Source organism: Phaethon aethereus (genome assembly GCF_964289735.1).
Source record: "Phaethon aethereus genome assembly, chromosome: 1".
In the NCBI taxonomy this organism is placed as follows: Eukaryota; Metazoa; Chordata; class Aves; order Phaethontiformes; family Phaethontidae; genus Phaethon; species Phaethon aethereus.
The window spans coordinates 193,673,989-193,700,148 of NC_138575.1; the positions used below are offsets into that span (position 1 = coordinate 193,673,989).

The 26,160-nt window shown below is 49.9% G+C and overlaps 1 protein-coding gene across 1 annotated transcript in view; it reads right to left on the minus strand.

Annotated features, from left to right (window-relative positions):
* Window positions 1–17,089: 17,089 nt before the first annotated feature.
* Window positions 17,090–26,160, minus strand: part of LOC309402977 (complement C4-A-like) — a gene marked incomplete at its 3' end in the record, with an annotated part of 58,313 nt that continues 49,242 nt past the window's right edge. The window contains exons 36-41 of the mRNA XM_081996956.1: window positions 25,251–25,359; window positions 23,299–23,388; window positions 22,826–22,918; window positions 21,979–22,062; window positions 18,479–18,611; window positions 17,090–17,228 (exon numbers count right to left, since the gene is read on the minus strand). Of these exons, the coding sequence (XP_081853082.1) occupies window positions 17,090–17,228; window positions 18,479–18,611; window positions 21,979–22,062; window positions 22,826–22,918; window positions 23,299–23,388; window positions 25,251–25,359 (648 nt within the window). The remainder of the gene's footprint in view (window positions 17,229–18,478; window positions 18,612–21,978; window positions 22,063–22,825; window positions 22,919–23,298; window positions 23,389–25,250; window positions 25,360–26,160) is intronic.

The window sequence follows — 26,160 nt, forward strand, 5'->3', positions numbered from 1 at the left end:
CCCCCACGGCGGGCACTGCCACTACTCCAACCCCCACGGCGGGCACTGTAGCTACTCAGACTGTTGCAGCTGAACCAGAGGACCAGCCCATCCCGGTATCAGTTGCCCCTGTACAAAAGAAGAAATCTTGGAAGCGGAAGACAGCTCGTTTAGTAAGGGAGGAGGAAGATCCTGCTAAGAAGGAGCCAGAGGAAGAAAGTGAGGAGGCAGAGTGCTCTGAAGCAGGGCCATCACAAGCACGGAAGAGGGAAGAGAGCGAGTCATCGCTTGAGGAGGAGGAAGAGGAAGAACTTATAAAAGAGACGGTAACTACCCGATCTCTATCCCTGAGTGAATTGCGAGATATGCGAAAGGATTTCAGCCGTCGTCCAGGTGAGCACATTGTCACCTGGCTGCTCCGATGCTGGGATAATGGGGCCAGTAGCCTGGAATTAGAGGGTAGGGAAGCCAAGCAGCTGGGATCCCTTTCTAGGGAAGGGGGCATTGATAAAGCAATTGGAAAAGATGCACGAGTCCTCAGCCTCTGGAGACGACTCCTGTCGGGTGTGAAGGAAAGGTATCCCTTCAAGGAAGATGTTCTATGTCACCCAGGCAAGTGGACCACCATGGAGAAAGGTATCCAGTACCTGAGGGAGCTAGCGGTGCTGGAAGTGATTTATGGTGACTTGGACAATGGACAATCATCCAAAGATCCAGATGAAGTCAATTGCACGCAACCTATGTGGCAGAAGTTTGTACGGAGTGCACCATCATCATATGCCAACTCATTAGCAGTAATGGCCTGGAAGGACGGAGAGAGACCAACGGTGGATGAATTGGCTGGCCAACTCCAGCAATACGAAGAAAGTCTCTCTTCCTCCCTACGGGCCTGCGTCTCTGCTATAGAGAAACTGTCCCGAGAGTTCCGGCAATTCAAAGAGGATATGCCCTACCCTCCACCCATACGGACCAGTGTCTCAGCCATTAGGAGTAAGCGCTCTTCTGTTCAAGAGAGAAGATATAGAGGATACACACCACGAGCCACCCTGTGGTTTCAATTGCGTGACTACGGAGAGGACATGAGGAGGTGGGATGGAAAACCTACCTCGACCCTAGAGGCACGAGTTCGCGAGCTGCAAGGAAAAACAATTACAAAAGGGGGTTCAGGTTCCTCGAGGAAAATCGTCGCTCCACTTTCCAGTGGGCAGCTTCCCAGAAAGAATAGAAGAGCTGATCTCACCTCTGATCCTCTTGAAGGGACTTCTGATTCCTATTTACAAGAAGTGGGTAACGAGTACTATGAGCAGGATTAGAGGGGCCCTGCCTCCAGCCAGGCGGAGGAGAGGGACAACCGAGTTTATTGGACTGTGTGGATTAGATGGCCTGGCACATCAGACCCACAGGAATATAAGGCTTTAGTGGACACCGGTGCACAATGTACCCTGATGCCATCAAGCCATATAGGGGCAGAACCCATCTGTATTTCTGGAGTGACAGGGGGATCCCAACAGCTGACTGTACTGGAGGCTGAAGTGAGCCTAACTGGGAATGAGTGGCAGAAGCACCCCATTGTGACTGGCCCGGAGGCTCCGTGCATCCTGGGCATAGACTACCTCAGCAGAGGGTATTTCAAGGACCCAAAAGGGTACCGGTGGGCTTTTGGTATAGCTGCCTTGGAGACGGAAGAAATTAAACAGCTGTCCACCTTGCCTGGTCTCTCAGAGGACCCTTCTGTGGTGGGGTTGCTCAGGGTCAAAGAACAACAGGTGCCGATCGCTACCACAACAGTGCACCGGCGGCAATATCGCACCAACAGAGACTCCCTGATCCCCACCCATGAGCTGATTCGTCGGCTGGAGAGCCAAGGAGTGATCAGCAAGACTCACTCACCCTTCAACAGCCCCATATGGCCAGTGCGAAAGTCTAATGGAGAGTGGAGACTGACAGTAGACTATCGTGGCCTGAATGAAGTCACGCCGCCACTGAGCGCTGCTGTGCCGGACATGCTAGAACTTCAATATGAACTGGAGTCAAAGGCAGCCAAGTGGTACGCCACCATTGATATTGCTAACGCGTTTTTCTCGATCCCTTTGGCGGCAGAGTGCAGGCCACAGTTTGCTTTCACTTGGAGGGGTGTCCAATACACCTGGAATCGACTTCCCCAGGGGTGGAAACACAGCCCTACCATTTGCCATGGGCTGATACAAACTGCACTGGAACAGGGTGAAGCTCCAGAGCATCCGCAATACATTGATGACATCATCGTATGGGGCAACACAGCAGAAGAAGTTTTCGAGAAAGGGAAGAAAATAATTCAAGTCCTTCTGAAAGCTGGTTTTGCTATAAAGCAAAGTAAAGTCAAGGGACCTGCACAAGAGATCCAGTTTTTAGGAATAAAATGGCAAGATGGACGTCGACAGATCCCAACGGATGTGATCAACAAAATAACAGCTATGTCTCCACAAACTAGCAAAAAAGAAACACAAGCATTTTTGGGTGTTGTGGGTTTCTGGAGAATGCATATTCCAAATTACAGTCTGATTGTAAGCCCTCTTTATCAAGTGACCCGGAAGAAGAACGATTTTAAATGGGGCCCTGAGCAACGGCAAGCCTTCGAACAAATCAAACAGGAGATAGTTCATGCCGTAGCCCTCGGGCCAGTACGGGCAGGACAAGATGTTAAAAATGTGCTCTACACGGCAGCCGGGGAGAATGGCCCTACCTGGAGTCTCTGGCAGAAGGCACCAGGAGAGACTCGAGGTCGACCTCTAGGGTTTTGGAGTCGAGGATATAGGGGATCTGAGTCCCGCTATACTCCAACTGAAAAGGAGATATTGGCGGCATATGAAGGAGTTCGAGCTGCCTCAGAAGTGGTTGGTACTGAAGCACAGCTCCTCCTGGCACCCCGACTGCCGGTGCTGGGCTGGATGTTCAAAGGGAGGGTCCCCTCTACGCATCATGCGACTGATGCTACGTGGAGTAAGTGGGTCGCGCTTATTACACAGCGGGCTCGAATAGGAAACCTTAATCACCCGGGAATCTTGGAAGTGATCATGGACTGGCCAGAAGGCAAAGATTTTGGAATATCACCGGAAGAGGAGGTGGCGCGTGCTGAAGAGGCTCCACCATATAATGAACTGCCAGAGAACGAAAGGCAATATGCCCTGTTTACTGATGGGTCCTGTCGTATTGTAGGCAAACATCGAAGGTGGAAAGCTGCTGTATGGAGCCCTATACGACGAGTTGCAGAAGTGGCTGAAGGACAAGGTGAATCAAGTCAGTTTGCGGAGGTGAAAGCCATCCAGCTGGCTTTAGATATTGCTGAACGAGAAAAATGGCCAGTACTCTATCTTTATACTGACTCATGGATGGTAGCAAATGCTCTATGGGGGTGGCTGCAGCAATGGAAGCAGAGCAACTGGCAACGCAGAGGCAAGCTCATCTGGGCTGCTGAATTGTGGCAAGATATTGCTGCCCGACTAGAGAATCTCGTCATAAAAGTACGTCACGTAGATGCTCACGTACCCAAGAGTCGGGCCACCGAAGAACATCAAAACAACCATCAGGTGGATCAGGCTGCTAAGATTGAAGGGGCTCAGGTGGATCTGGACTGGCAACATAAGGGTGAATTATTTATAGCTCGGTGGGCCCATGACACCTCAGGCCATCAGGGAAGAGATGCAACATATAGATGGGCTCGGGATCGAGGGGTGGACCTGACCATGGATGCTATTGCACAGGTTATCCATGAATGTGAAACGTGTGCTGCGATCAAACAAGCCAAGCGGTTAAAGCCTCTCTGGTATGAAGGACGATGGTTGAAATATAAATATGGGGAGGCCTGGCAGATTGACTATATCACACTTCCACAAACTCGCCAAGGCAAGCGCTATGTGCTTACCATGGTGGAAGCAACCACCGGATGGCTGGAAACATACCCTGTGCCCCATGCCACCGCCCGGAACACTATCCTGGGCCTTGAAAAGCAAGTCTTATGGCGACATGGCACCCCCGAAAGAATTGAGTCAGACAATGGGACTCATTTCCGAAACAACCTCATAGACACCTGGGCCAAAGAGCACGGCATTGAGTGGGTGTATCACATCCCCTATCATGCACCAGCTTCCGGAAAAATTGAACGATACAACGGACTGTTAAAGACTACACTGAGAGCAATGGGTGATGGGACATTCAAACATTGGGATAAACATTTAGCCAAAGCCACCTGGTTAGTCAACACTAGGGGATCTACTAATAGAGCCGGCCCTGCCCAATCAAAACTTCTACGTACTGTAGAAGGGGATAAAGTCCCTGTGGTGCATGTGAGAAACATGCTGGGGAAGACAGTCTGGGTTACTCCTGCATTAGGAAAAGGCAAACCCATTCGTGGGATTGCCTTTGCCCAGGGACCTGGGTGCACTTGGTGGGTAATGCGGAAGGATGGGGAAGTCCGATGTGTACCTCAAGGAGACTTGATTTTGGGTGAAAACAGTCAATGATTTGAATTGTATTATGTTAATTGTTCAGAATGACATTACTACTATGGCTGCTATCTACCATATCAATGGTATTATAGTAAGAATCACCCAGACTGATGAAGAATGAGCTTCACTGAAACCAAGCAATGTGCAGCAGTGATGAAACCAGAACTGGCTTCAGCAGCTTGCGCCCAACAAATCCCTCGAGATCGACATCTTCGACCTGCAGATCATGGACATGGACCGTGCCAGATGACAATCCAACACCACATACCATCTCCCCTGCCCTGAGAGACTGCTATGATGGATGAAGCCCAGAGTCATGGACTGACTGAACTCCATAGACATTTTAAGTGATGGCCCATGGACTAAGAGAGTGATATCTGTGTGTATATATTAAAGGACAGGAAGAGTAATAATGAATAATTGGAATGTATTGAAAAGTATAGGACCTGGGCATGACGTAAATGGTATGGAATAAGGGGTGGATACTGTCCTGGTTTCAGCCAGGATAGAGCTGGTTTTCCTCACAGAAGCTAGTGTGAGACTGTGTTTTGGATTTGGGATGAGGAACTGTTGATAATGTGCTGATGTTTTGGGTTGTTGCTGAGCCGTCAAGGACAGTCCAGCTTCTTGTGCTGGCCTGCCAGCGAGCAGGCTGGGGGTGCACGGGGAGCTGGGAGGGGACACAGCCGGGACAGCTGACCCAGACTGGCCAAAGAGATATTCCCTACCATACGACGTCATGCCCAGTACATAAACTGGAGTTGGCCGGGGGGGCGGAAATCGCTGCTCAGGGACGGGCTGTCGATCACGGGGTGGTGAGCAATTTCTGTATTGGGCATCACTTGTTCTTATACATTCCTTTGTTGGTATTATCATTATTGTTCCCTTCTTTCTTTCTGTCCTATTAAACCGTGTTTATCTCAACCCACGAGGTTTTTCCTAATTCTCTCCCCCGTCCCACTGTGGGAGGGAGAGTGAGCGAGCGGCTGCATGGTGCTTAGTTGCCGTCTGGGGCTAAACCACGACAATTTCTAAATACTACAAGACATCTGAAGTGAAGAGGTGTTCTAAAGTTAATTATCCTACAGGAAATACACAGCTCCACCTGGAACTCCTGCTTTCCCTTGAATACCAGAGTGACCTCTAATCTCAGCCTTGCTTAAAGGAGAGTGTTACCGCTGTTGGTAGATCAACCTTTATTTCTGAAGAGGGAGAGAAAAAGAGAGAGAGAGAGAGAGAGAGAGAAGGAAAGACAGACAGGCAGCAAGGAAGGCTTGTTTTCCCTTGAAGGAGTCAACTCAGGCAACACCTGGAGCATCACCGGTGTCTGAGCCTGCGCCCACAACGTTTGTGCTGTCTGTTACAAGCTCCCGAAGGCACTTCCGACAGCAAAGCAATGCCTTGTAACCCTCTGCCGCCTTCCTGTGCATCAGAAGGCCTGCCTATATCTTCCGCAGCTTTGCCCACAGAAGCCTGAATGGCTGTGCTCCGGGCTGTTGGAAGGCACAACACAAACTTCCTCCGGTCACTCTGACACCTTGAACACAGAAACCAACACAGTTTAATAGGAAGAATCTCACTTTCTCACAGAAACCACCTTTTACATTACAGGTTTTCATCCTGTAAGAAAGCATGTGTCCCTACATTACGTACATAGTTACCCACCAAAACCGCCAACGTGATACAACGATGTATGCGGTTGGTCTTGAGAGTGCTCACAGGGCATGTGCAGGACAGCCAAAGGATGAGGCCCAGCCAGCATGGGTTCATGAAAGGCAGGTCCTGCTTGACCAACCTGATCTCCTTCTATGACCAGGTGACCCGCCTAGTGGATGAGGGAAAGGCAGCGGACATTGTCTACCTGGACTTTAGTAAAGCCTTTGACAGCGTCTCCCACAGCATTCTCCTGGAGAAACTGGTGGGTCGTGGCTTAGACGGGTTTACTCTTCACTGGGTGAGGAACTGGCTAGATGGCCGAGCCCAGAGAGTTGTGGTGAACAGCGTTAAATCCGGCTGGCGGCCGGTCACGAGTGGTGTTCCCCAGGGCTTGGTTCTGGGGCCAGTCTTGTTCAATATCTTTATTGATGATCTGGATGAGGGAATCGAGTGCTCCCTCAGTAAGTTTGCAGATGACACCAAGCTGGGTGGGAGTGTTGATCTGCTGGAGGGTAGGAGGGCTCTGCAGAGGGATCTGGACAGGCTGGATCGATGGGCAGAGGCCAACTGTATGAGGTTTAATAAGGCCAAGTGCAGGGTCCTGCACTTTGGCCACAACAACCCCATGCAATGCTACAGGCTTGGGGAGGAGTGGCTGGAGAGCAGCCCGGCAGAAAGGGACCTGGGGGTGCTGGTTGACAGCCGGCTGAACATGAGCCGGCAGTGTGCTCAGGTGGCCAAGAAGGCCAACAGTCTCCTGGCCTGTATCAGGAATAGTGTGGCCAGCAGGAGTAGGGAAGTGATTGTGCCCCTATACTCGGCACTGGTGAGGCCGCACCTTGAATACTGTGTTCAGTTTTGGGACCCTCACTACAAGAAGGATGCTGAGGTGCTGGAGCGTGTCCAGAGAAGGGCAACAAAGCTGGTGAGGGGTCTGGAGCACAAGTCTTATGAGGAGCGGCTGAGGGAACTGGGGTTGTTTAGTCTGGAGAAGAGGAGGCTGAGGGGAGACCTTATCGCTCTCTACAACTACCTGAAAGGGGGTTGTGGCGATGAGGGTGTTGGTCTCTTCTCCCAAGTAACTAGTGATAGGACAAGAGGAAATGGCCTCAAGTTGCGCTAGGGGAGGTTTAGATTGGATATTAGGAAAAATTTCTTCACTGAGAGAGTGGACAGGCATTGGAACAGGCTGCTCCGGGAGGTGGTGGAGTCGCCATCCCTGGAAGGTTCAAAAAACGTGTGGATGTGGCGCTTCAGGACGTGGTTTAGGGGACATGGTGGTTCTGGATTAATGGTTGGACTTGATGATCTTAAAGGTCCTTTCCAACCTAGTGATTCTGTGATTCTGTGATTCTGTGAACGTATCCCGCGATACAACGTATCCCGCGATACGCTCAGAGGGGTTTGCGCAGCCCCCGCTCTCTGTGCACCTCACACACCTCTGCGCTTTCTGCTTCTGCCCCTGGTGCTGGCGGCTCTGTGGCCGATGCACCGGCAAGCCCAGCCGCATCCTCCTCCTCCTCAGAGAGTCCCTGGCCGTGCTCAATGAGCGATTGCTATGAACGTACTTTAAAAAGCCCTTTTTATAGGCCGACACAACACTGGCCAATTTCAACTCTAGCCGAGCTTTGCCCTTGTCTGTTCTCTCCTTACACGTATGAACTACAGCTCTGTGATCTTCCTGCCAAGCCGGACCTTGGTCCCAGGGATCATAACATTTCTTTTTCCACCTGAGTTGAAAAAGGAGGTCCCTGTTCAGCCAAGCTGGTCTTCTGCCCCTCTTGTTTGACTTAAGGCTCCGCGAGATTGCCTGCTCCCGTGCTTGCAGAAGGTGGTTCTGAAAAACGAAGCTGCTCTATGAGCCCTAAGCCCTCCAAAGCAGCTTCGTAGGGGACACTGCAGACTAGCTCTCTGAGTAGCTTCAAGTTTGCTCTCCTGAAAAGCAAGGTAGCAACTCCTCTGAGCTGTATCTCATTACACTCAAAAGTTTAAACTCCCCTGTTTGGTGATCACTGTTAACCCCTCTCCTACGAGTCCTTCTCCATACACAAACAGGAGGGACTAAGAGATCTGTTGGGTACATAAGCAGCCACGGGGAACCACGGTGAGCAGTGGAGGGAGCTGCTGCATGGGCTACGTGCTTTCCGAGTGCGAAGCCAGCCCCTGGCTCAGTGAGTGCCTGGGAAAGGGAGTCTGCAGCCGTGAATGGCAGAGCCGGCCAGCAGGACAGCTGGCAGCCTTCACTCGGGCATTGCCTACCTTGTGACTGGCTGTACCTGTGATGATGTTAATGCTCTTTGTACACAGGTCTGTTGCGTCGTGCTGTGTTGCGAAGCAGACTTGCAGAGGCGTGCCCTGTCTGCCCATTGGGACTCAAGGCACATTTCCTCCAAGCGCAGCAGCCAGGCTTTGGGCAGCCTCGCCTCATGCTGCTTTTGACATTGCCAACCAGCATCAAGTTTCTATCCTGGGGTTTCCATGTAGGAACCAATTAGTGAACAAGTCCTGTTTTAATGGAGTGGCAACTCAAACAGTATTACGCTGGCAGAAAGCCTTCAGGAGAAGACTGGTGTCCTGTGGACCTCGCAGTAAGGCAGCCAGCAGCTCTGTTTCTGCTGTAGCTACAAACATCCGCGAGTGAAACAACCGCAGCTTTTTAATACAGTTACAGAGGTTTACACTTTTCTTTGCAGACACAAAGCATGCTTTTGTCTTGAACTTTTCATTAGTCTGAAAAAAAGATCATTGCTAGTATAGGATACCATGCTGTTTATTAAATGTACATAAATTAACATCTACACAGAAAGGATGTTTTCCTCACCAGAAACAATGCTGAAACGATGAGCAACTCTGAAAAGAAAGGTACCTAAGGCTCCCGTGCACAAACCTCAAAGCTTCAAAGAAAGGGTATTGTGCTGTGTGCTGCATACAAGGACTTGCACCGACCACAGGGCAGCAATGGCTGCTCCCTTCTTGTATGCAGCAAGGTGGTGCAGCGTCTCTCTGCCAAGAATGAGTAGCGGCAAAGAAAACCGGGAGGGTTTTATAGTCTGGAACATGCTGTCCAGCGTGTCCCTCGTGTCCCTCTCAGATGATATACACCTCCACGCCCAGGACGCCCCATGGAATCTGCAGGTGACATGCCAGCTCCCCACGGGGGCAGCTGTGCCGGCTGGTGGGCTGGTGCTGACGGAGCCGAGGAGTGAGCCAGCAAGGCCTCCCGCCAGGGCTGGGCTGGCTCTGAGGGCGGTGCGGGGCCGCTCCGGCGTCGCGGTGCCCGAGTGAAATGTGCCGGCCGGAGCAGAAGGGCGCGGTGCCTCCCTCCTCGCCTCCGCCGAGGTGGTGCTGGGGCTGCATCGCGCCCCTCAAAGCCCAGGCAGCAGAGCTCATGCGGGCAATCCAGGCAGCAGAAAAAAATCGGCACCTGCAAGAAGAGAGTCCAAAGTGCTGATGAAACCATGAAGGCAGGAAGAGGCACGACTTTGTGCCCCATTCTTTGGGCAGTGTGCTGTCCAAGGGGCAGTTCCTGGCACACGAGAGGGAACCCTCCCTGGCAGTGGCTACGGCACGGCTTTGTCCCCTTCTCCACACGTGTGACACCCTCAGAGCTCTGCAAGTTGACAGAGATGTGCAGCACTGCTTTGCTAGGCAGCAGGGCTGGGCAGGGCAGCTGTGCTGTGGTCCTTTCCAAAAGCCGAGCAGCAGCACGCCTCACTGTCCCTTGCTAGAAAGCCAGGCTTGAAGGCAAAACACGCTGCTTTGGTATTGTTTGGTTGTTTTTTTCTTCCCTCAATTGTCTCAGGTGCAACGTGAGCTTTTTACGAAGTGCCAGTACCTCAGGGTCTACAGCTACGTGACACAGCTCCTTGCTGCGTCTTTGGGATTCAGACACCAGCAGCCAGTGCTGGGCTTGCCAGCTGACATGAACAGAAAAGGGAGACTTTGCCTCTTTCTGTAGGGAGTGGGTCAAAGAGCTCAAAAAATTGCTATGAGCCTTGTGACTCTGCTGGGGTGTTGCTCAGCCTTGCACAAACAGAGCTGCCACAAGTGCAGAAGGAGAGCTGCCAATGCTGGAGTGATATGTTCCTCCTGACAGACACGCTCTCCCACGGGCAGCTGCAGGCTTCCTGCCCGCTGCCATCTCTGCGCACCTCAGAAATATTGCCCATACTCGGAGCAGTGTTCGGAGCTTTGAAAGATGGGCAGCAGAGTCTGCTACACACCTGGGCTCCTTGTTCTTCTTGCCTGCCTGGATGTCCTCAGTTGCCCATCCCGCAGAGCTCTGCTCCCAACTTGCTCCTCTCGCTGTCCAGTAGCCCGTTGCTCCCCTCTTCACAGGTTGCTCTTCTGGAGCCTGGCAAACTTTCCATTCAATACATTGTTAGACAGGTCAAGCCATGATAAACGTGAACCAATTCTGCTCTTCACCAAACCTAGCTCATTTTACCTTGTCTCCCCAGAGGAGCTCTCCAGGTGTTCACTTTCTGGAGGGACTGGAGGCACCTGCAATGGAAATGTGCAAGTTCACGGGTGGCAAGGACCTTCCTGCCCAATTGCTACCTTAGCTCGGAAAGGCACAGCCCTTGGATGGGTTTGCTCAGCCCAGCTGAGCCAGTTCTGGTGGCATCACCGCACAAACCGCCATGGCCATCCTGCAGCACCCTTCCTCTGCACCTTTGCAGAGCTGCCGGCTAGTGGGTGACCTTGCTTGTCCCTGCGGCAGCACTCTCAACTTCTGACAGTGCTGTCACCCTCTTTGTGGCCCTGACATACCGCTGCTGCTTCTGCTTCTGCCTCTGGTGCTGGCAAGTCCTTGGCCGACGTGCCGGCAAGCCCAGCCACATCCTCCTCCTCCTCCAAGAGCTGCGGGGGACAGAGGAGGACAGTTGCTTGGCTGGGGATAGGCCCCGGGGCCGGTGAGCCTTCCTCCGGGCCAGGAGCGAGCGTGGGCGGCTCTGCTTTCACTAGGGCAGGACGCAGGGCTGGCTGGAGGTGGGGGAGGTGGGGCGCAGCCAGCTTGGTCCCCGAGCCCCAGCCGGGGTCCCTCTGCTGGGGACAGCGCCTCTGCGCAGGAGCCAGCGCCACAGGCACCCCCCGGCCAGGCTGGCTTACCTGGAGGGGCTGGGGCAGCGTGCCGTCCTGGCTGCAGAGAGCTGCCAGGGGCCGGCCGAAGAGACCCGCCCTGCCGGCACAGCCCGACTGCCCGGGCGCCTCCGCAGCGGCCAAGGTCCCTCGCCGCGCAAAGGGCCAGGGCAGCCCCCTCGTCCTGCTGCGGGTCCCGCCTGCCGCCGGGAAAACAGAGCAGAGAGCCATGGAGGGCAAGCGCCAGGTGAATGCTGCCCAAGCCTCTGCGCGCTGGGTGTCCCCGCCAACAGCGAGGGAGAGGCGTGGCTGGGGAACGAGGCGCCCCGGGGGCTCAGCTCTCTGCGGCCGTGCCCTGCGGGAAGGGCAGCAGCAGCCCCCGAGCAGCGCGGGTGCCGCCTGCCAGCGCAGGAGAGAGGGGCCGTCCTGCCCCCGTCTCCTCCAAACTCACCGGCCGAGTGGCCACGTCCACCTTGGCTGCCGGAGGGGACGGGAGGTGGCTGCTGCCGGGCACCAGCCTGCAAGAAATGCGCTGTGCTCAGCGAGCAGCCCCGCAGCACGAAGGGCCCCTGGCGAGCTGCATCGGCCGCAGGCCAGGAGGGAGATGTGGGGACGGCCGAGATGGCAGCCCGGGGGCTTCTCACCTCTGCCAGGCCCTCGACCAGCCTCTCCAGGCTGCTGGTGTTGAGTGTTTTGGCCTGGGCAAGGGGAGAAGAGCAGCAGGTGAGAAGCGATGGGGCTGGTGCGGGGTTGGAGCAGCCCCTGGGGCAGAGCGGGGCCAGGAGGGACACTCACGGCATTGCGGCCGCGCAGCTCCTTCAGCAGGAGCTTGATGGAGGGCAGCTGGGTGACGCGGGCTCCCTCCACTCCTTCTGCTGGCCTGTGCACGGGGCAGGGGCAGAGAAAGAGCTGTGTGAGACCCAAGCTGCCTCTTCTCTCGCCTGCCAGCCCGGGGAGCCCTTCCAAGCTGCCCCGAAGCAGCTGGGCACCGCCCAGCCATCGAGCGGAGAGCAGTGGCAAGGGGGGAGGACGGGGCTGGGTGAAGCAGCTCCGCCAGCTCTGCCCTCTCCAGAGCTGCCCGTAGCCGTGGGGGCAGCTCTCCCCAGCTCAGGAGCGGCGTTTCTGCATCGTATGGCTACGGCTAGACCATCCCCCTGATGCTGTGAGCACGGGCCCCCCAAGCTGCACTGCCAGGCAGGGCTTACCCACGGAGCGCGCTGAGCCAGAGCTCCTTCAGCGAGCGGGAGCTGCAGGAAAGAGAGGAGAAAGAGCCTGAGCGCCCGCTGCTGCCCAGCCCGCGGGCAGAGGCGGGCGCCGGCACAGCCCTGCCCCGTGGGGACGGCCGCATAGGCAGGAGGAAGCCGCGTGGGGCCGGACAGAAGAGCTGCCCGGCCCTGCCGGGGGATGTGGCACTGAGACCCACCAGAAGGTGACGACGCAGAAGCCGTAGGGCCAGGCGAGGACGAGGGACGTGGTGGCCTTGTCTTCCTCCTCCTGGGCGGCATCCCCGGCCGCCCCCTTGCCGCCGCTCAGCACCCACAGCCGGCCCAGGGCCAGGCAGAGCTGCGGGCGCGGGGCGCTGCCACGTCTGCAGAGAGGAGCGGCAGGGAGTGACCTGGAGGTGGCCGAGCCCGGCGGCTGCCCTCTGGCCTCCGCCTGCCCCGCGCACGGCCACGGGTGCAGCCAGCAGCAGGGTGCCGGGGCCTGGGGCTGCTCCTTGGGCATCCCTGCCCCGGTGCCGGGGCCAGGCCTTAGGAGGAAAGGCAGCCGGGGTCTGCGCCTCTTACTTGGCCTTGGCGATAATCAAGGCATCGCTGAAGAGGAGGAGGTGCCTCTTCCCCGTCACGCGGCCCTGGGTCACCCGCACGCGCTGGTGGAGCAGCGGCTGGGCTGATGCCGGGCCGGGCGCGCACTGCTGCTCGGGGCCAGGGTAGACCCTGCAGAGCAGGCGGCAAAGGGCGTGAGAAAGGCGGCTGCTGCGGGGTCCGGCTGCGCCGGCGTGTCCCCGAGCCGCGGGGGGAGCCCACCTGGAGCCGCAGCAGCAGTTCAGCTGGCCCATCGTGCCGGGGCCAGGGGAGTCCTCGCGCCGGACACGCTGCTGGGGCTCCGGAGAGCTCCCAGCTGGCTGGAGCGAGGTTGCCGAGGGGGTCCCGGTGCCGGGCAGTGCCGCTGGGTGAGAGCTGGTCTCTCCCTGGAGCTGCCGGGTGCTGGCAGAGCCGTGCCTGCAGGCACTGTGGCCGTTGCCGGGCCAGCGCCGCGACATCACAGCTGCCATTCCGAGCCCGGGGGGGGGGCTGGGGGGCGGGGCTGGGGGAGGGGCCCCTGTCTCTCTCGGCCTGGGGAGCCCGGGCCTGGGCACAGCACTGCGGGCATGGCCTCAGCAGCGCTGAGCAGAGGGCAAGGCTCCCCTCCCTCCAGCTGCTGGCAAGGCTTTGCCCAGCGCAGCCCAGGGCACCGCCGCCCGCCGCCTTTGGCCAAGGGCACGGTGCTGGCTGCTGCTCAGCTTGGTGTCCAGCAGGACCCACGGGCCTTTTCTGCCACGCCGCTTTCCAGCAGCTTTGCTGAGCTGCTCTTGCTCACGAGCACGTGCACATGTGTGCCGGGATGCTTCGTGCGCGTACCGGTGCCGCCCGCAGTCCGTCCCACCCTCTTCCCACAGGTCCCCCCATGCCACTGTAGTGCGCTTGAGACGGGCACGTTGCCTCCAGCCAAAGCAGCGGTCCCAGCGGAAAGGCGCTCTCTTGTGCTGGGACTGGGAGGAAGAGGATGCAGCTGGCCACAGAGCCCAGGGGCAGAGCTTCCTTAACTCCAACTTGTTAAAGGCAACCTTCTTCTTCTTCTTCTTCTTCTTCTTCTTCTTCTTCTTCTTCTTCTTCTTCACAGCATGTCCCGCTGGAAGGTGGCCTTGGCACTCTCCCGGAACCCTGGAGAGGAGTTTGGCTTTGCCAAGTGCAATGGAAGCAGCAGCTGCCTAGCTGCCTTCTCGAGTGAGCAGCTGTGTGCAGAAGCCCAGCCTCTCCCGGGCGGCGAGGGGGGAAGTGGCATGAAGCAGAGCAGAGCAGCCTGGTGCAGCCCAGGGGCTTGCAGGCACGCCCTGCCCACTTCCTGCCCTTCCTGCCATGCCTTGGACGGTTGGCAGAGAGAAGAAAGCCATCCTTGCGCCTGCTGGAGCCAGGCCTGTTGTCTCTTTGGCTCCAAGTCTATAAAGCAGATCAAGGAGAAGCTAAGAACCAAAACACAAGGTCTTGTTTGACGTTTGGGGGAAGGGAATGGTGGGAGGGGCGGGAGGACGGAAGGAAGGAAAGAAAGAAGGTCGGGGTCGGCGGGGAGAGAGACAGCGCTCAGCACTTTCTGTGTAGTCTAGGAACTAATTTCCAGGACTGCACGTGAGATTCTGGAGGAGGACGTGTTGGATGGGCGAAAAGCGACATAGGCAGCACACCCATCATTTATCTTAGCCACTGGCCATTTTCAAGGGTTTCTGAGCACACTTTAAGCTGGCTTTCGCGCCATTTCCGTCTCCTTCCCATCAGTTCCCTGGCATGAACTGTACTCCAAAGCACAGCATCACCGCTTTATGCCGCAAGAGCAAGGCAACGTCATGGTCAGGACCCAGGCACAAGTCTGGACCCTTCTTGTCCTTCCACAGCCGAGCACAGGGCTAATGGGAAGGCAGAGGAGAGCAAAGGACGATCGGGTCATGTCTCTACACAGTGTCTCTCTTCCCTGGTAGCCTGTGTGTGCTGTCATGGACAGCTGTCCAGAAGGCTACTGTGAGGGACAGTATCAAAAGCCTTACTAAAATTGGAGCAACCGCATGCCCTGCTTTCCCGTCATCCGCTCGGCAGGTGACCTTATCATCGAAGGAACTCAAACTAGGTCAATGGGACTTTCCCTTCGTGAGCCCATGCTGCCTGTGCCTGATGATTGCATTGTCCTTGAAATGCCTTTCAAGACCACCCAGGATGACCTTGTCCACAACTTTGGCAGAAAGGGAGGGCAGACTAGGAGCTCTGTCATTTCCTGGGTCTTTCTTCCCTCAGGCTCTTCTGATAAACCGGAATGAGGTTGGCTATCTTCCCGTCAGCAGGGACATCCCCAGACTCCCAAGGCCTTTTGGTCGATGATGGAGAGGGGTCCTGCCATGCTGTTTGCTAAGTCCTTCGGGGCTCTGGGAGGAATGCCATCAGGCCCCATGCACTTGGCAACGTTCAACTGATACAACTGCTCCCTTGCCCTTTCAGTGTCCACCAATGGCAAGTCACTGCTCCTGCAGCCATGCAACTCCTCCCCCTCGCCTGCCCTGCCTGTCCCTCCCAAAGAGCCTGTTCAGCCCGCCTGAACAGTGATGCTTTCTTACCATTCGGCACCCGTGACAGTAAAGCTTGTGTACATAAGTTCCGGATTTGCAAGACAACAGCATCACCTGAATCGTGATGTCAATATGGTTTTGGCATCTAAGGAAGCGACTGCTTCAGAAATTATGTTTTTCTTCAGCCTGTTGACATGTTAAATTTGACAGCACCCAAGTTTATGGGAATCCCCTCTCCAATAAAATTGCTAATAAAGAATTGTAACTCAAAAAAAAAAAGATATTTCTAAATAATACAAGACATCTGAGCATGTCACAGCTGAGCATGGACAGCCATAGCCTACTTCTTAAGGCTCTGCAAATCAAGTTGATAGAGACACTTCTTATTTTTACTCAATGCAACACAAGCAGTCCAGGTAAGTGCTGGCATGAAGACAGTGTATGAGCATCTGAGGATGGTGACCTGTTCAGTAAACACAGCTTTCCATGGCAGCTCTTCTCTGTTTCAGGCCGACTGCCAAATGGCATTTTGCTGGCAAACTAAAGAAGTAAAACTTATATTTGCAAGTCATCTACTTATCAGTGTTATCAAAACATTTTCTACAGACTTCCTTATCCTAAGAATAGAAAGGTCTTGAGGTTTGGGGTTATTTTTCACTGTTAACTTAGTTTGCCATTTGTGGAAGCCTTTATAACTGTGACATCAAAACCTCCACCTTTTCCTGACAAAATACTGCATCTCCAGTACAAAGCTGTTTGCATAGCCACAGAAGCAGCAATGCTTTAGGAAAACACAACCACAGATTGCATCATTTTTTTTTTTAAGTAATGCAAATTAATTAAACTCTAAAAAGACATGTGACTACAGTGCAATCAAAAAACAATTCTGTACTCTCAGTGAGCTACCAGCACTAAGTAGCCCATCTGGCTCAGGCACAGGACACATCCAGTGCAGTTGCCCATCCCTGATGCTGGACCAGTCACAGTTCCAGCTTCAGATGTGCATAGGGGAATCCTGCTGTGGTACAAGAGAGGCCATTCATTCCCTTACATGAGGTCTCACAATTAAAATCAGAAATCAACTGATCTGCTGAAGCATGAGTGTTAGTATCTCTTCTTTCAGTAGTGGTGTAACACAGGCTGTACTTGGCAAGCCCATGAATGCTCAGTCTTCTTTCTGATCTATGCACATTTCTTGGCCTCTTCTTTAATATCCAGTGACAATGACTGCAGGAATTAATCAGCTCTGAAAGCACAATGATTTTTCATTTGATCCCCTGCAGGACAATTGCACTGTTGTATAATGGATCAGGGAGACAAATTCCTGCTCTCTCTTCACCAGTGGGAGGGACAATAAACACAATAACTAGTAGAGTAACTGCAGTTTTTGTTTTATTACTGCCCCCCACATATATCTACAAGAAGTTACCCCATTCAGCAAAACAGATGATAGCAACAAAAGCAGCTCTGCATTGTTTTAAGTGCCACTGTGATGTACAGGCTTTGCAAGAAAAAATTAGGGAAGAGCTGAGTCCCATGAGTCACATGGATGGTATGTGGAGAGCAGAGCAATCGTTCAGAAGAGGCACAGGCTGTCACGCACTCTCATGAAGTCCTGCAGATGAGCACAGGGTTGCCGGTGCAGGGTGGTGCGGCACTCGCTGTCATCTGGAATTTTCTCTACCCAGGCTTGTGCGTCAAGGAAGTACTGCATCCTGAGTGCAAGTGGGAGAGGTAAAGGAGGTGAGTCACTACTGCTGACATGGAGCAACAAGGAAGTGTAAACCGTGTGGGGCTGCATCCTTCCACTGGGTCATCTCTGAGATCAGGAGTTGCACTAGCCAAGAAATTTGCCTCAGACCTGGTTCCACCAGCAGGTTAACTGAGCTTTGAATAAAGTTTGTGAAGAGTCAGAGCCAAGCTGGGACAAATGCATCTGTACTTGTGTTTTGAGTGACACCAGGTAAGCTTGGGCTAAGTTTCTATTAGAATTTTGTGGACTGGCACCAAAAGCGCCAGTGAACACCAATGGGGCATAGTGAAGGGGCGTTTAATTTCAACAGAGCATCCCAGAATGTTTCCTAATTTTTTGTGGTGAGAACCCGTGTAGCTTCTGACATTTTATGACTGGACTGGAGAAGATATCAGAGGTTACACCTCTGCTGGGAGACTTCAGTATTTAGCAGGCATCTTTTGAAGCAGGTTCTTGACTTAAGCACTCTTATTGTTGTCATACAGAGATGGAGAGAGGGGATGTTCAAAGGTTTTAGGAAGTGCTTGCAATTTTATGGAGGTGGTCTCCCTCCCAGAACTTATTAAAGGCACTATGTTTCTCCAGGTAAGCACAGGGAAATTAAACATTTAAGATGGTTTCCTCACTGAATACTTAATAGTCAGACTAAATGCCTCGTCAGATAAATTCCCTTTTTTCATTGAAGTATGACAGTGAGAAATGAGAAGAATGAGCTGGTTGCATGTGTGATATAACAGAAGCTTTGAGATTTGCTCTTAGGGCCCACCTCATGGTCCCACCCATTTCTTTTGCCAACACAGGAGCTGTGTAAGGCATCTGCAGTAGGTGGAACTGTGTAGCGTTTCCCATTTTCCTTTTCTAGCTGTGAGTTTTTAGCCCAGTGGAGTAAGGGTTGGATTTTTATTCTGAGAAGTGGGGGAACCAGACTCTGCACAGATAGATGAGCCGATAGATTTGGGTGGCTTAGCTGTTCTCCACAGCTTGCCTTTTGTTTACAGAGTGGTTACCCTGTAAGTTAGTTAGCGGTTAGTAAGTGTAAGTTAGTAAGTGGTTACTCTGCTTACTCTTTGCATTTTACTAAAGCCAGCAGAATCAGTCCCTAAGAAATTTGTCCCTCCCTTTTCTTTCTGGAGGTATTCTAATAGTTTGAGTATCCTCTGGATTCATGGTCCACGATAGCAGCTGCTGCTGCTCAGAAACCCTTGCACTTACTTGTTGTTGCAATCAACTGTTTGCCCATCTTTCCCCATGAGGAGGTACCGTTTGCCAGCAACCATGTTTAACTTGCACGTGGAGCGTGTTAGGAACTGCCGGTGGGCACCCACTTGGATGCTTTCATCAGTAGCTGTGGCATGAGAAGAGAAAACCCCATGAACTTTTATAATGAAAAGTAGAACCATAGCCCACAGGACACAACCCCTTGTGATCATTTACTCCACTGCTAAGCCAAGGTAATATTTCACTTGAGGGTTGTGGCTTGTATATGAGGGTAGTATATGGCCATGCTGTGGTAGGATTTTTCGTTTAACATCACCTGACAAAAAGTAAGCCATTTCTCTTGGTTTTTTCTGCTTGTCTTGGCCTCCTCAGTAGTTATTGAAGGATCTGTTTTGCTATAGTGACTTTTCAGGACTTATGGAGTTTGTTTACATCTCAGAAATTGAAGGAAAAGCCAAAGCAAAAAGAAAACATGCAATGTCATGTTTCAGATCGCTCAGGCTCATAATGGTCTTAAAAGTTAGCAAACTAAATTCAAGGGGCTTAAGGCTCAACAATGCAACAGGTGGTATTAAAACCTCACTCTCCTTAATGCACCTGATCTGAACATCACCGATTTAGTCTTTATGCTATCCCCTCTGAAGCTGATATGTAGGACATACGCTTAGTGATCTCAATATTAAAATAACTTAGAATATTCTGGTCTGGGTTGTGGCCCAGAAGATTATTTACTCAAGAGCTGCACTGCCCATTACAGAAGTGGGCATCCAAGGCAGAAAAGAAGGGTAGTCAGGTACTGCGATGTCATGAGAGCTGGAAAGATACTTATTCATGAGACTAACCACAGATCATGAAGATATTGGGGTTTTTGTCTAGAACAACAGTTTTCAAAGTCCATTTGAAAAACAAAAGTCAAACAACTAACATTCTAATTTCTTACTCTCTTTCTACCTGTAACTTGAAATGTCACGCACAACCGTGGTGACAAATTCAACATTAAACCAGCTTAAATTACAGGTGAGACACCACAGTCTTCCTATCAGTTAACAGAAGCTTGTTGCAACTTCTGCTGTCTAAAGTATTATATTACAAGCATGGAAAGTCTAATATTGAAAATAAAATCCTGAGTAGAATAAAGACCTGAAGTAGAATATTTTAACGCTAATAAGATTTCAGAGAATTTGACACAGAATGCTCATCTGTGAAACCTAGCACTAAAACTGTTATCTATTTCCTAGTTAAAACTTACATTAATTTTACGTACGGTACTTACAGGCCAGAGAAAAGTCAGTCTTTGGTATTGCATGCTGTTTTACATCTGCCTTTTTCCAAAGAGTAGTGCAGTACTCTGAGTTTTCTGCTATAACCCAAGACTTTTCTATTGTTCCTATGTATATATGGTGTACTGAATTTTCTTTTTGTTCAAGGAATGCAAAGATGGATCAAAACTATTTCAGAAAATTATGATGTTATGTCCCAGGTTCATTGTGCTTAAATTAAATTACCATGGTGTTTCTTGGTTCATATGCTTCACAAATGGCCTAATACAGTCCAGACTCTGGGGATCATAAGCATTTGAGTTATTACTTCAACAGATTATTATGTAATTTCCAATTCTAAATCTTCAATTAAAAAAAATAATTAAAATATAATATTCTAAAGTATCCAAGCAGAATTTAAGGGCAACTATTACTTCAAGTTTTAGAATCTAATGGGGGAAAATAAAAAAATATTCATGGTCCATACTGTTCCCCTAAAGACATCAACATCCTTCTGTCTAAATTGGAGAGTTATGGATTTGATGGTAGACTGGTGAATGAGGAACTGGTTGGATGGTTGCATCCAGTGGGTGTTAGCCGTTCACTAGATCTAAGGAAGAAATTTTCAATACTGAAATAACGCTAGGGGTCCAGAGAATGAGAATTCATCCTACTAATTCTCACCTACCCTTGGTGATGGCAACAGAGACCAACCTCACTCAAAACAGCCAGAGGAAATACAAAAGATAACAGCTTTAGTTCAGTCATGAGCTGACTTGGATGCAATGCCTTGCTTTTTCTTCATCATCATGGCTTCATCCCTCTTTCCAGCCTTTCCCAAGCCTGATGAAAGCCTACTGATGCTCATAAACTGCATCATACAGCACGAAACAAAGGGGATTTTAAAGAGATCAAAAAGAAGGAGGTGTGAATGGGAGAATTCATATCTTCTCTTCAATTTCAGATTCAAAGACTCTCAGCTGCCAAGAAACAAAATCTTTCCAGTGCTTGCCTGTGAATTGTAAGTGCAAATGCATTGAGTCCCAGAGTTCTAAATCCTTCTAGATCCTGTAGGTTTTCTGGAGGGTTTAGTGAAACTTTCTGTCATGGTACTGTAATTTCCCATAGACGGTGTTTTGATCACCAGGTACATTAACATTTCCCTGCATATGGAAAGCCCTGGGTATGACCAATGCTGCTTCTGGACTCACAAAGTGTGGACCGAATTTTCTAACAGGAACTGGGCATTGGACACAGATCACAAGTTGTGTGCCATGAAGTACTGGGTGACATCACCAGTCCTCTGGCCAAAGATCAAAGGAATAAGATAATTACTCTGTTCCGACAAGGAAGATTTAAAAATATTTGAAGTTGCTTTTTAAAGGCAGTCTCTGGCTGCCAAACTCAAAACTGACAACCACGTGATGCCACAGTGGTTGAAGTCTGAGATGTCATCTGACAGCCTCTCCAGAAATTACTTTGAAGAATATCAGTTTTCATTGATGCTGCTGATAAGTAAAGTTCACATGGGGACAGCTGGGATGGCAGGCCTGCAAAAGGACATTGTCTGAGAGCAATGCAAATCTTTAAACTGCACCTAAAAAAATATAAAGTCCTCTTTGTGGTGATGACCATTATTAAATTGAAGTTCTAGAAGTTTTCCTGTGTTCACTGACTTCAGGCAAGTCACTGTGGATAACTCTTAACCTGTTATGCAAGGGTTGCAAGTGCTTAATAATTAACTAACAAGCACTTCAAACCTTCATCTAGTGTCAAAACAAAGGTCAGTGGATATGTCTACAGTAGAAAAAAATGTGGCTTAATAACAGCAGTCTATAAAGTCAAATAGTTGACGCAGAAGACCTAATATACACACTATGCATGTTTTTGGATGGTATATATATATTAGACTAGCAGTTTGGAGCCATGGACTGAATGCATCTGGAATGTGTCTTCTGGTTTAGTTTCATCTGAAAGAATTGAAGCTCATGTGCTCTGGGATTGCTGCACAATGTGAACCAAATCAATCTACCCCTGAGCTGAACAGAACAGTGAGGTAGCTGCATCAAATGAGCCTTGCAAGAAATCAGTCTTCTTGCAAGCCTAGTTTAGAAGTATATCTGTCCCTTCTTTCTATAGCAAGAGAAGACATCTGCATGGCTTATATTGGCTAATATTTAATCAACCTAGTTTTCCTACAGGTGAATGAAAGGAGCCAAACATTTTGATACTTACTTGCTTTAAAGATTCTGTGGATTTTGGCCTCATAGTAATCAAAAACATTCTTCTGGGTACTGTTGAGGAGCTCCACCTCGTAGACTGCAACAAACAACAACTGTGTGAGGCCAGATGGAAACATGAACTTGCATCCAAAAACTGAATAATAGGAATGCTCTCACTAGATGTCTATACAGAGGCCGGTGTATCATCTATTTGCAAATCATGGGGAAAAACAACAGGATAGTAATCCTGTATAGCTAATACACTTTTAGAAAGACAGGTATTAATCAACAATCTCTATATTTGTATTCCTTTTGTGTATTTTTTAAAAGAAGCTCCTATATGATTAGGTTTTCACTTTTTTTCCTGTCCTTCTGTTAGCATCTAACTCACCAAAGCTGCTGAACCAGTTTTGCTTCAGTAGTTCTTCCAACTTTCCATCCAAAGAAGAGGCCAGGAAGGCAAATTAAAAAAGGAGAAAATACTCCTCTAGCTCCACAGAAGGAGCTGCTGAGTTATGGCGTGCAATGCAAAGCCTACTCTTTAACTCCAACCTGTAACATTACGGATGTAGGGGATGGTGGTGCTCACACCATGGGTCTTTCCTAAACCATGTAATGTAATGTTGTCCATGCTTCCTTCCCCCAGCATCCCACTGCACCTTTCTGAAGCCTTTACTTTGCCTTTTCACTCCCCTGACGACTGCGATAGCACACAGCTTCATTTTATCTCCTTAGCCTCCAGGTCAGATATAGAAACCCAACTGCTCTCAGGAGAGATCTGGGCATATAAAACTACAAATTTATCCTTATTAAAAAGAACTATGTTCGAGCTAAATCGACAGTTGTCTTTCATGCCTTACCATAATCCACAATAGGGTGGTAGCAGACAAAACTAAAGCGTGTGGTTTCTGTAATGGTTTTGCTGAAAGTTGATCTTTGTCTTGGGCAGGGACCTAGAGTGAAGAAATTAAATGATACATCTGTCTCCATAGGCATGGATATTTAGATAGATATAGTTTACACATACTCATTCACTCACCATTTTAACAGAGAATAAAATAAAATGGCAGAACAACTTTCCTAGAGGTGTGGTGGAGGGTTTTTACATACATATGCACATGTACATATGCATTGTATTCAACTATCAAATCAATCTTGGATATCTTAAAAACAATTTTTCAGTTTGGTACCGAACATACTAGATGATGCTTTGTGTCCTGTATTATGCATTAGGGTAATTGTAATGGTCCTTTCTGGGCTTAACAATTCTCATGTTAATGAGCTGTAGAAATAAATATCTTCTTTTAGACCAGTCTATTTAGTCATTCCTTACCTTCTGCACACTGGCAAACGTTGGCGTGGCACAGCTTTGAAAGCATGGCGCTGTGCTTGGGAGCGCCGTAGAATATGCTGCACTTTCTGTCTATGGAGAAGAAACAAAATCGCTTGTCGCTGAGAGCTCAGGTGGAAAAACCTATGCAGTAGAAACTATATTTGCAGCCCAACTTTTCCCTGGTCCAGAGAAATCAGAGCACTAACACGTTAGATGCACATCAGCAGTCCACAAAGACTTATAGCCTAGGCACCTAGAGTACAGGTATCCCCTTGCCTTTCAGCTGGGCAACAACCTGGATTGTCGCTTCTGTTTTTTTGGGGGGGAGGAGGTTGTTTTTTTGGTATTTTCCTTTTTGTTCAGTTTGGTTTTGGTGTTTGTTTGCTGTTTTTTTTGGGGGGGGGAGGTGTTTGGGTTTTTTTTAAAGTTCACAGAATCACTAGGTTGGAAAGGACCTTCAAGATCATCAAGTTCAACCGTTAATCCAGCGCCACCATGTCCCCTAAACCATGTCCTGAAGTGCCACATCCACACGTTTTTTGAACACTTCCAGAGATGGCGACTCCACCACCTCCCTGGGCAGCCTGTTCCAATGCCTGACCACTCTCTCAGTGAAGAAATTTTTCCTAATATCCAATGTAAACCTCCACCGGTGCAACTTGAGGCCATTTCCTCTTGTCCTATCACTAGTTACTTGGGAGAAGAGACCAACATCCACGTCGCCACAACCCCCTTTCAGGTAGTTGTAGAGAGCGATAAGGTCTCCCCTCAGCCTCCTCTTCTCCAGACTAAACAACCCCAGTTGTACTCTTCCCTTTTGTTTTGTTTTGGTTTGGTTTTTTTCTCTGAAAAGCATCCACCTTAAAAGTCCTCAGCACAGGAAAGGTATGGACCTGTTGGAGAGCGCCCAATCTGAGGGATGAAACACCTCTCCTGTGAGGACAGGCTGAGAAAGTTGGGATTGTTCAGCCTGGAGAAGACTCCAGGGAGACCTTATTGCAGTCTTCCAGTACTTCAAGGGGCTTATAAGAAAGATGGAGACAGACCTTTTAGCAAGGTCTGTAGCAATAGGACAAGGGGTAGTGGTTTTAAACTAAAAGATGGTAGATTTAGACTAGATATAAGGGAAAAAAATTTCATAATGAGTGTGGTTAAACACTGGCACAGGTTGTCCAGAGAGGTGGTAGATGCCGCATCTCTGGAAACATTCCAGGTCAGGTTGGACAGGGCTCTGAGCAACCTGGTTTAGTTGAAGATGTCCCTTCTCCTTGAGGGGGGGTTGGACGAGATGACCGTAAAAGGTCCCTTCCAAGACAAAGATTCTAGGATTCTATGACTAAAAGCATCTTTAGAGCACAGAGCTACAGTGAGCTCTGCACTGTTTCAGAAGGAGGAGATAGGATCATGAATAGTTAGTAGTTTAAACCTAGTGTAAACTGTCATGGATCTCTAAACTTCAAGCAAAGTAGTGATTTGACTTAATATTCAAATATTGTTTACATAACTCTGGCAAATGGGGATGATTTGCATTTAAACTTCTTTGCGTGGGGAAGAAGACTGGTTTCCCCAGCAAGCACAATACATAAGCCAAACCTCTAAGGTTGCCTATCTTAGATGCATAGAAAGACAGCCTGAGTGAAAAGATAATGTGAGCGGAACATGCTTAAAAGCACCATGAGAAATAGGATGTCAAGAAATCTGATTTTAAAATCCATGAGTGAAAAGTTTGTATTTTCAGCCCATTTGCAATAATGGACCCTTCCCGAGAGGGTCTGTATTTAGGCGATCTTAAGGCATGGTAGTAGAAGACAGTATTCGAGGCAGGTTATTTCAACACTCAACAAAACCACATGGTTTCACACATTACATAAAAAACACCTTTCTATAGACTGAAGTTTGTTCTTGAGGGACTCTCTTTCAATCAGTCATGTATCATTTTTCCGTGCACTTACCAGGGTTGTAAAAATCATACAGAATGGCATTTGCTGGCTGAACCAAGCCCATGGGATTGATTTGCTTTGCCCCAAATGATATACAGTCTGGGTCTGGTCCGCTTGTGAGCTGGAGGAAAAAGGAACAAGAGTTATGGCAAGTAAACTAACTCTTTCTCCCCAGTCAGTTCCTTAGTTGTTTTTGCCTGTACCAGCTGTTGAATGCTTGTTTCTGATGGCATAGATGGGTTAATCTCGGTATCTGTAGCTTCAACTTGAAGAAGGCTTTTCCTTCCATGATTCTATTGGGAGATTTTGTGGATCAGCTAAGCCTGGTAAAGGCAGTTTTGTGAGATGTGTGCAGCAAAGGTCTCCTCTTTTTGAAAGTGTCTGATCCTGATTCATATAATGATTTTTCAGTTTTTATCTAAAGCCACCTTGCACAGGCATAATGGGTGGTTGCCAGTGTATACACTTTCCTCAGTGAAATGCTGAGGTCAGGAACAGCTTTTGACCTATGTTAAATACACAAATTCTCTAGGACAGTTATAGCAGCAATAACATCTACAATTTTTCATTTGACTATCATCTTACATTTAAAAAGATTATTGCCCTGTGTGTGCTTTCTACAGGGACCCCCCTGCTTTGGCTGTGGAGGTGAAGCAACTCAAGTGGGTGTAGGGTGGAGGCATAATCCAAAGTATGGGGAAATATACACAGAAACGAGAGGTTTTGATGTTTACATCTGTTTGTCACTACATGGATCTCAATCTGGAAGCATTGGACTTCATATGCAATATGTCCATGTGGAATGTACAAGATCACCAGTACACCCTTTATTAATCCCAGAGGAAAAGCATCTTTTCTGGCTAGAGAGGATTTATGTTTTATTTTGGAGCCAAAGCCCAAATCTCAAACATGGGCTGCATCT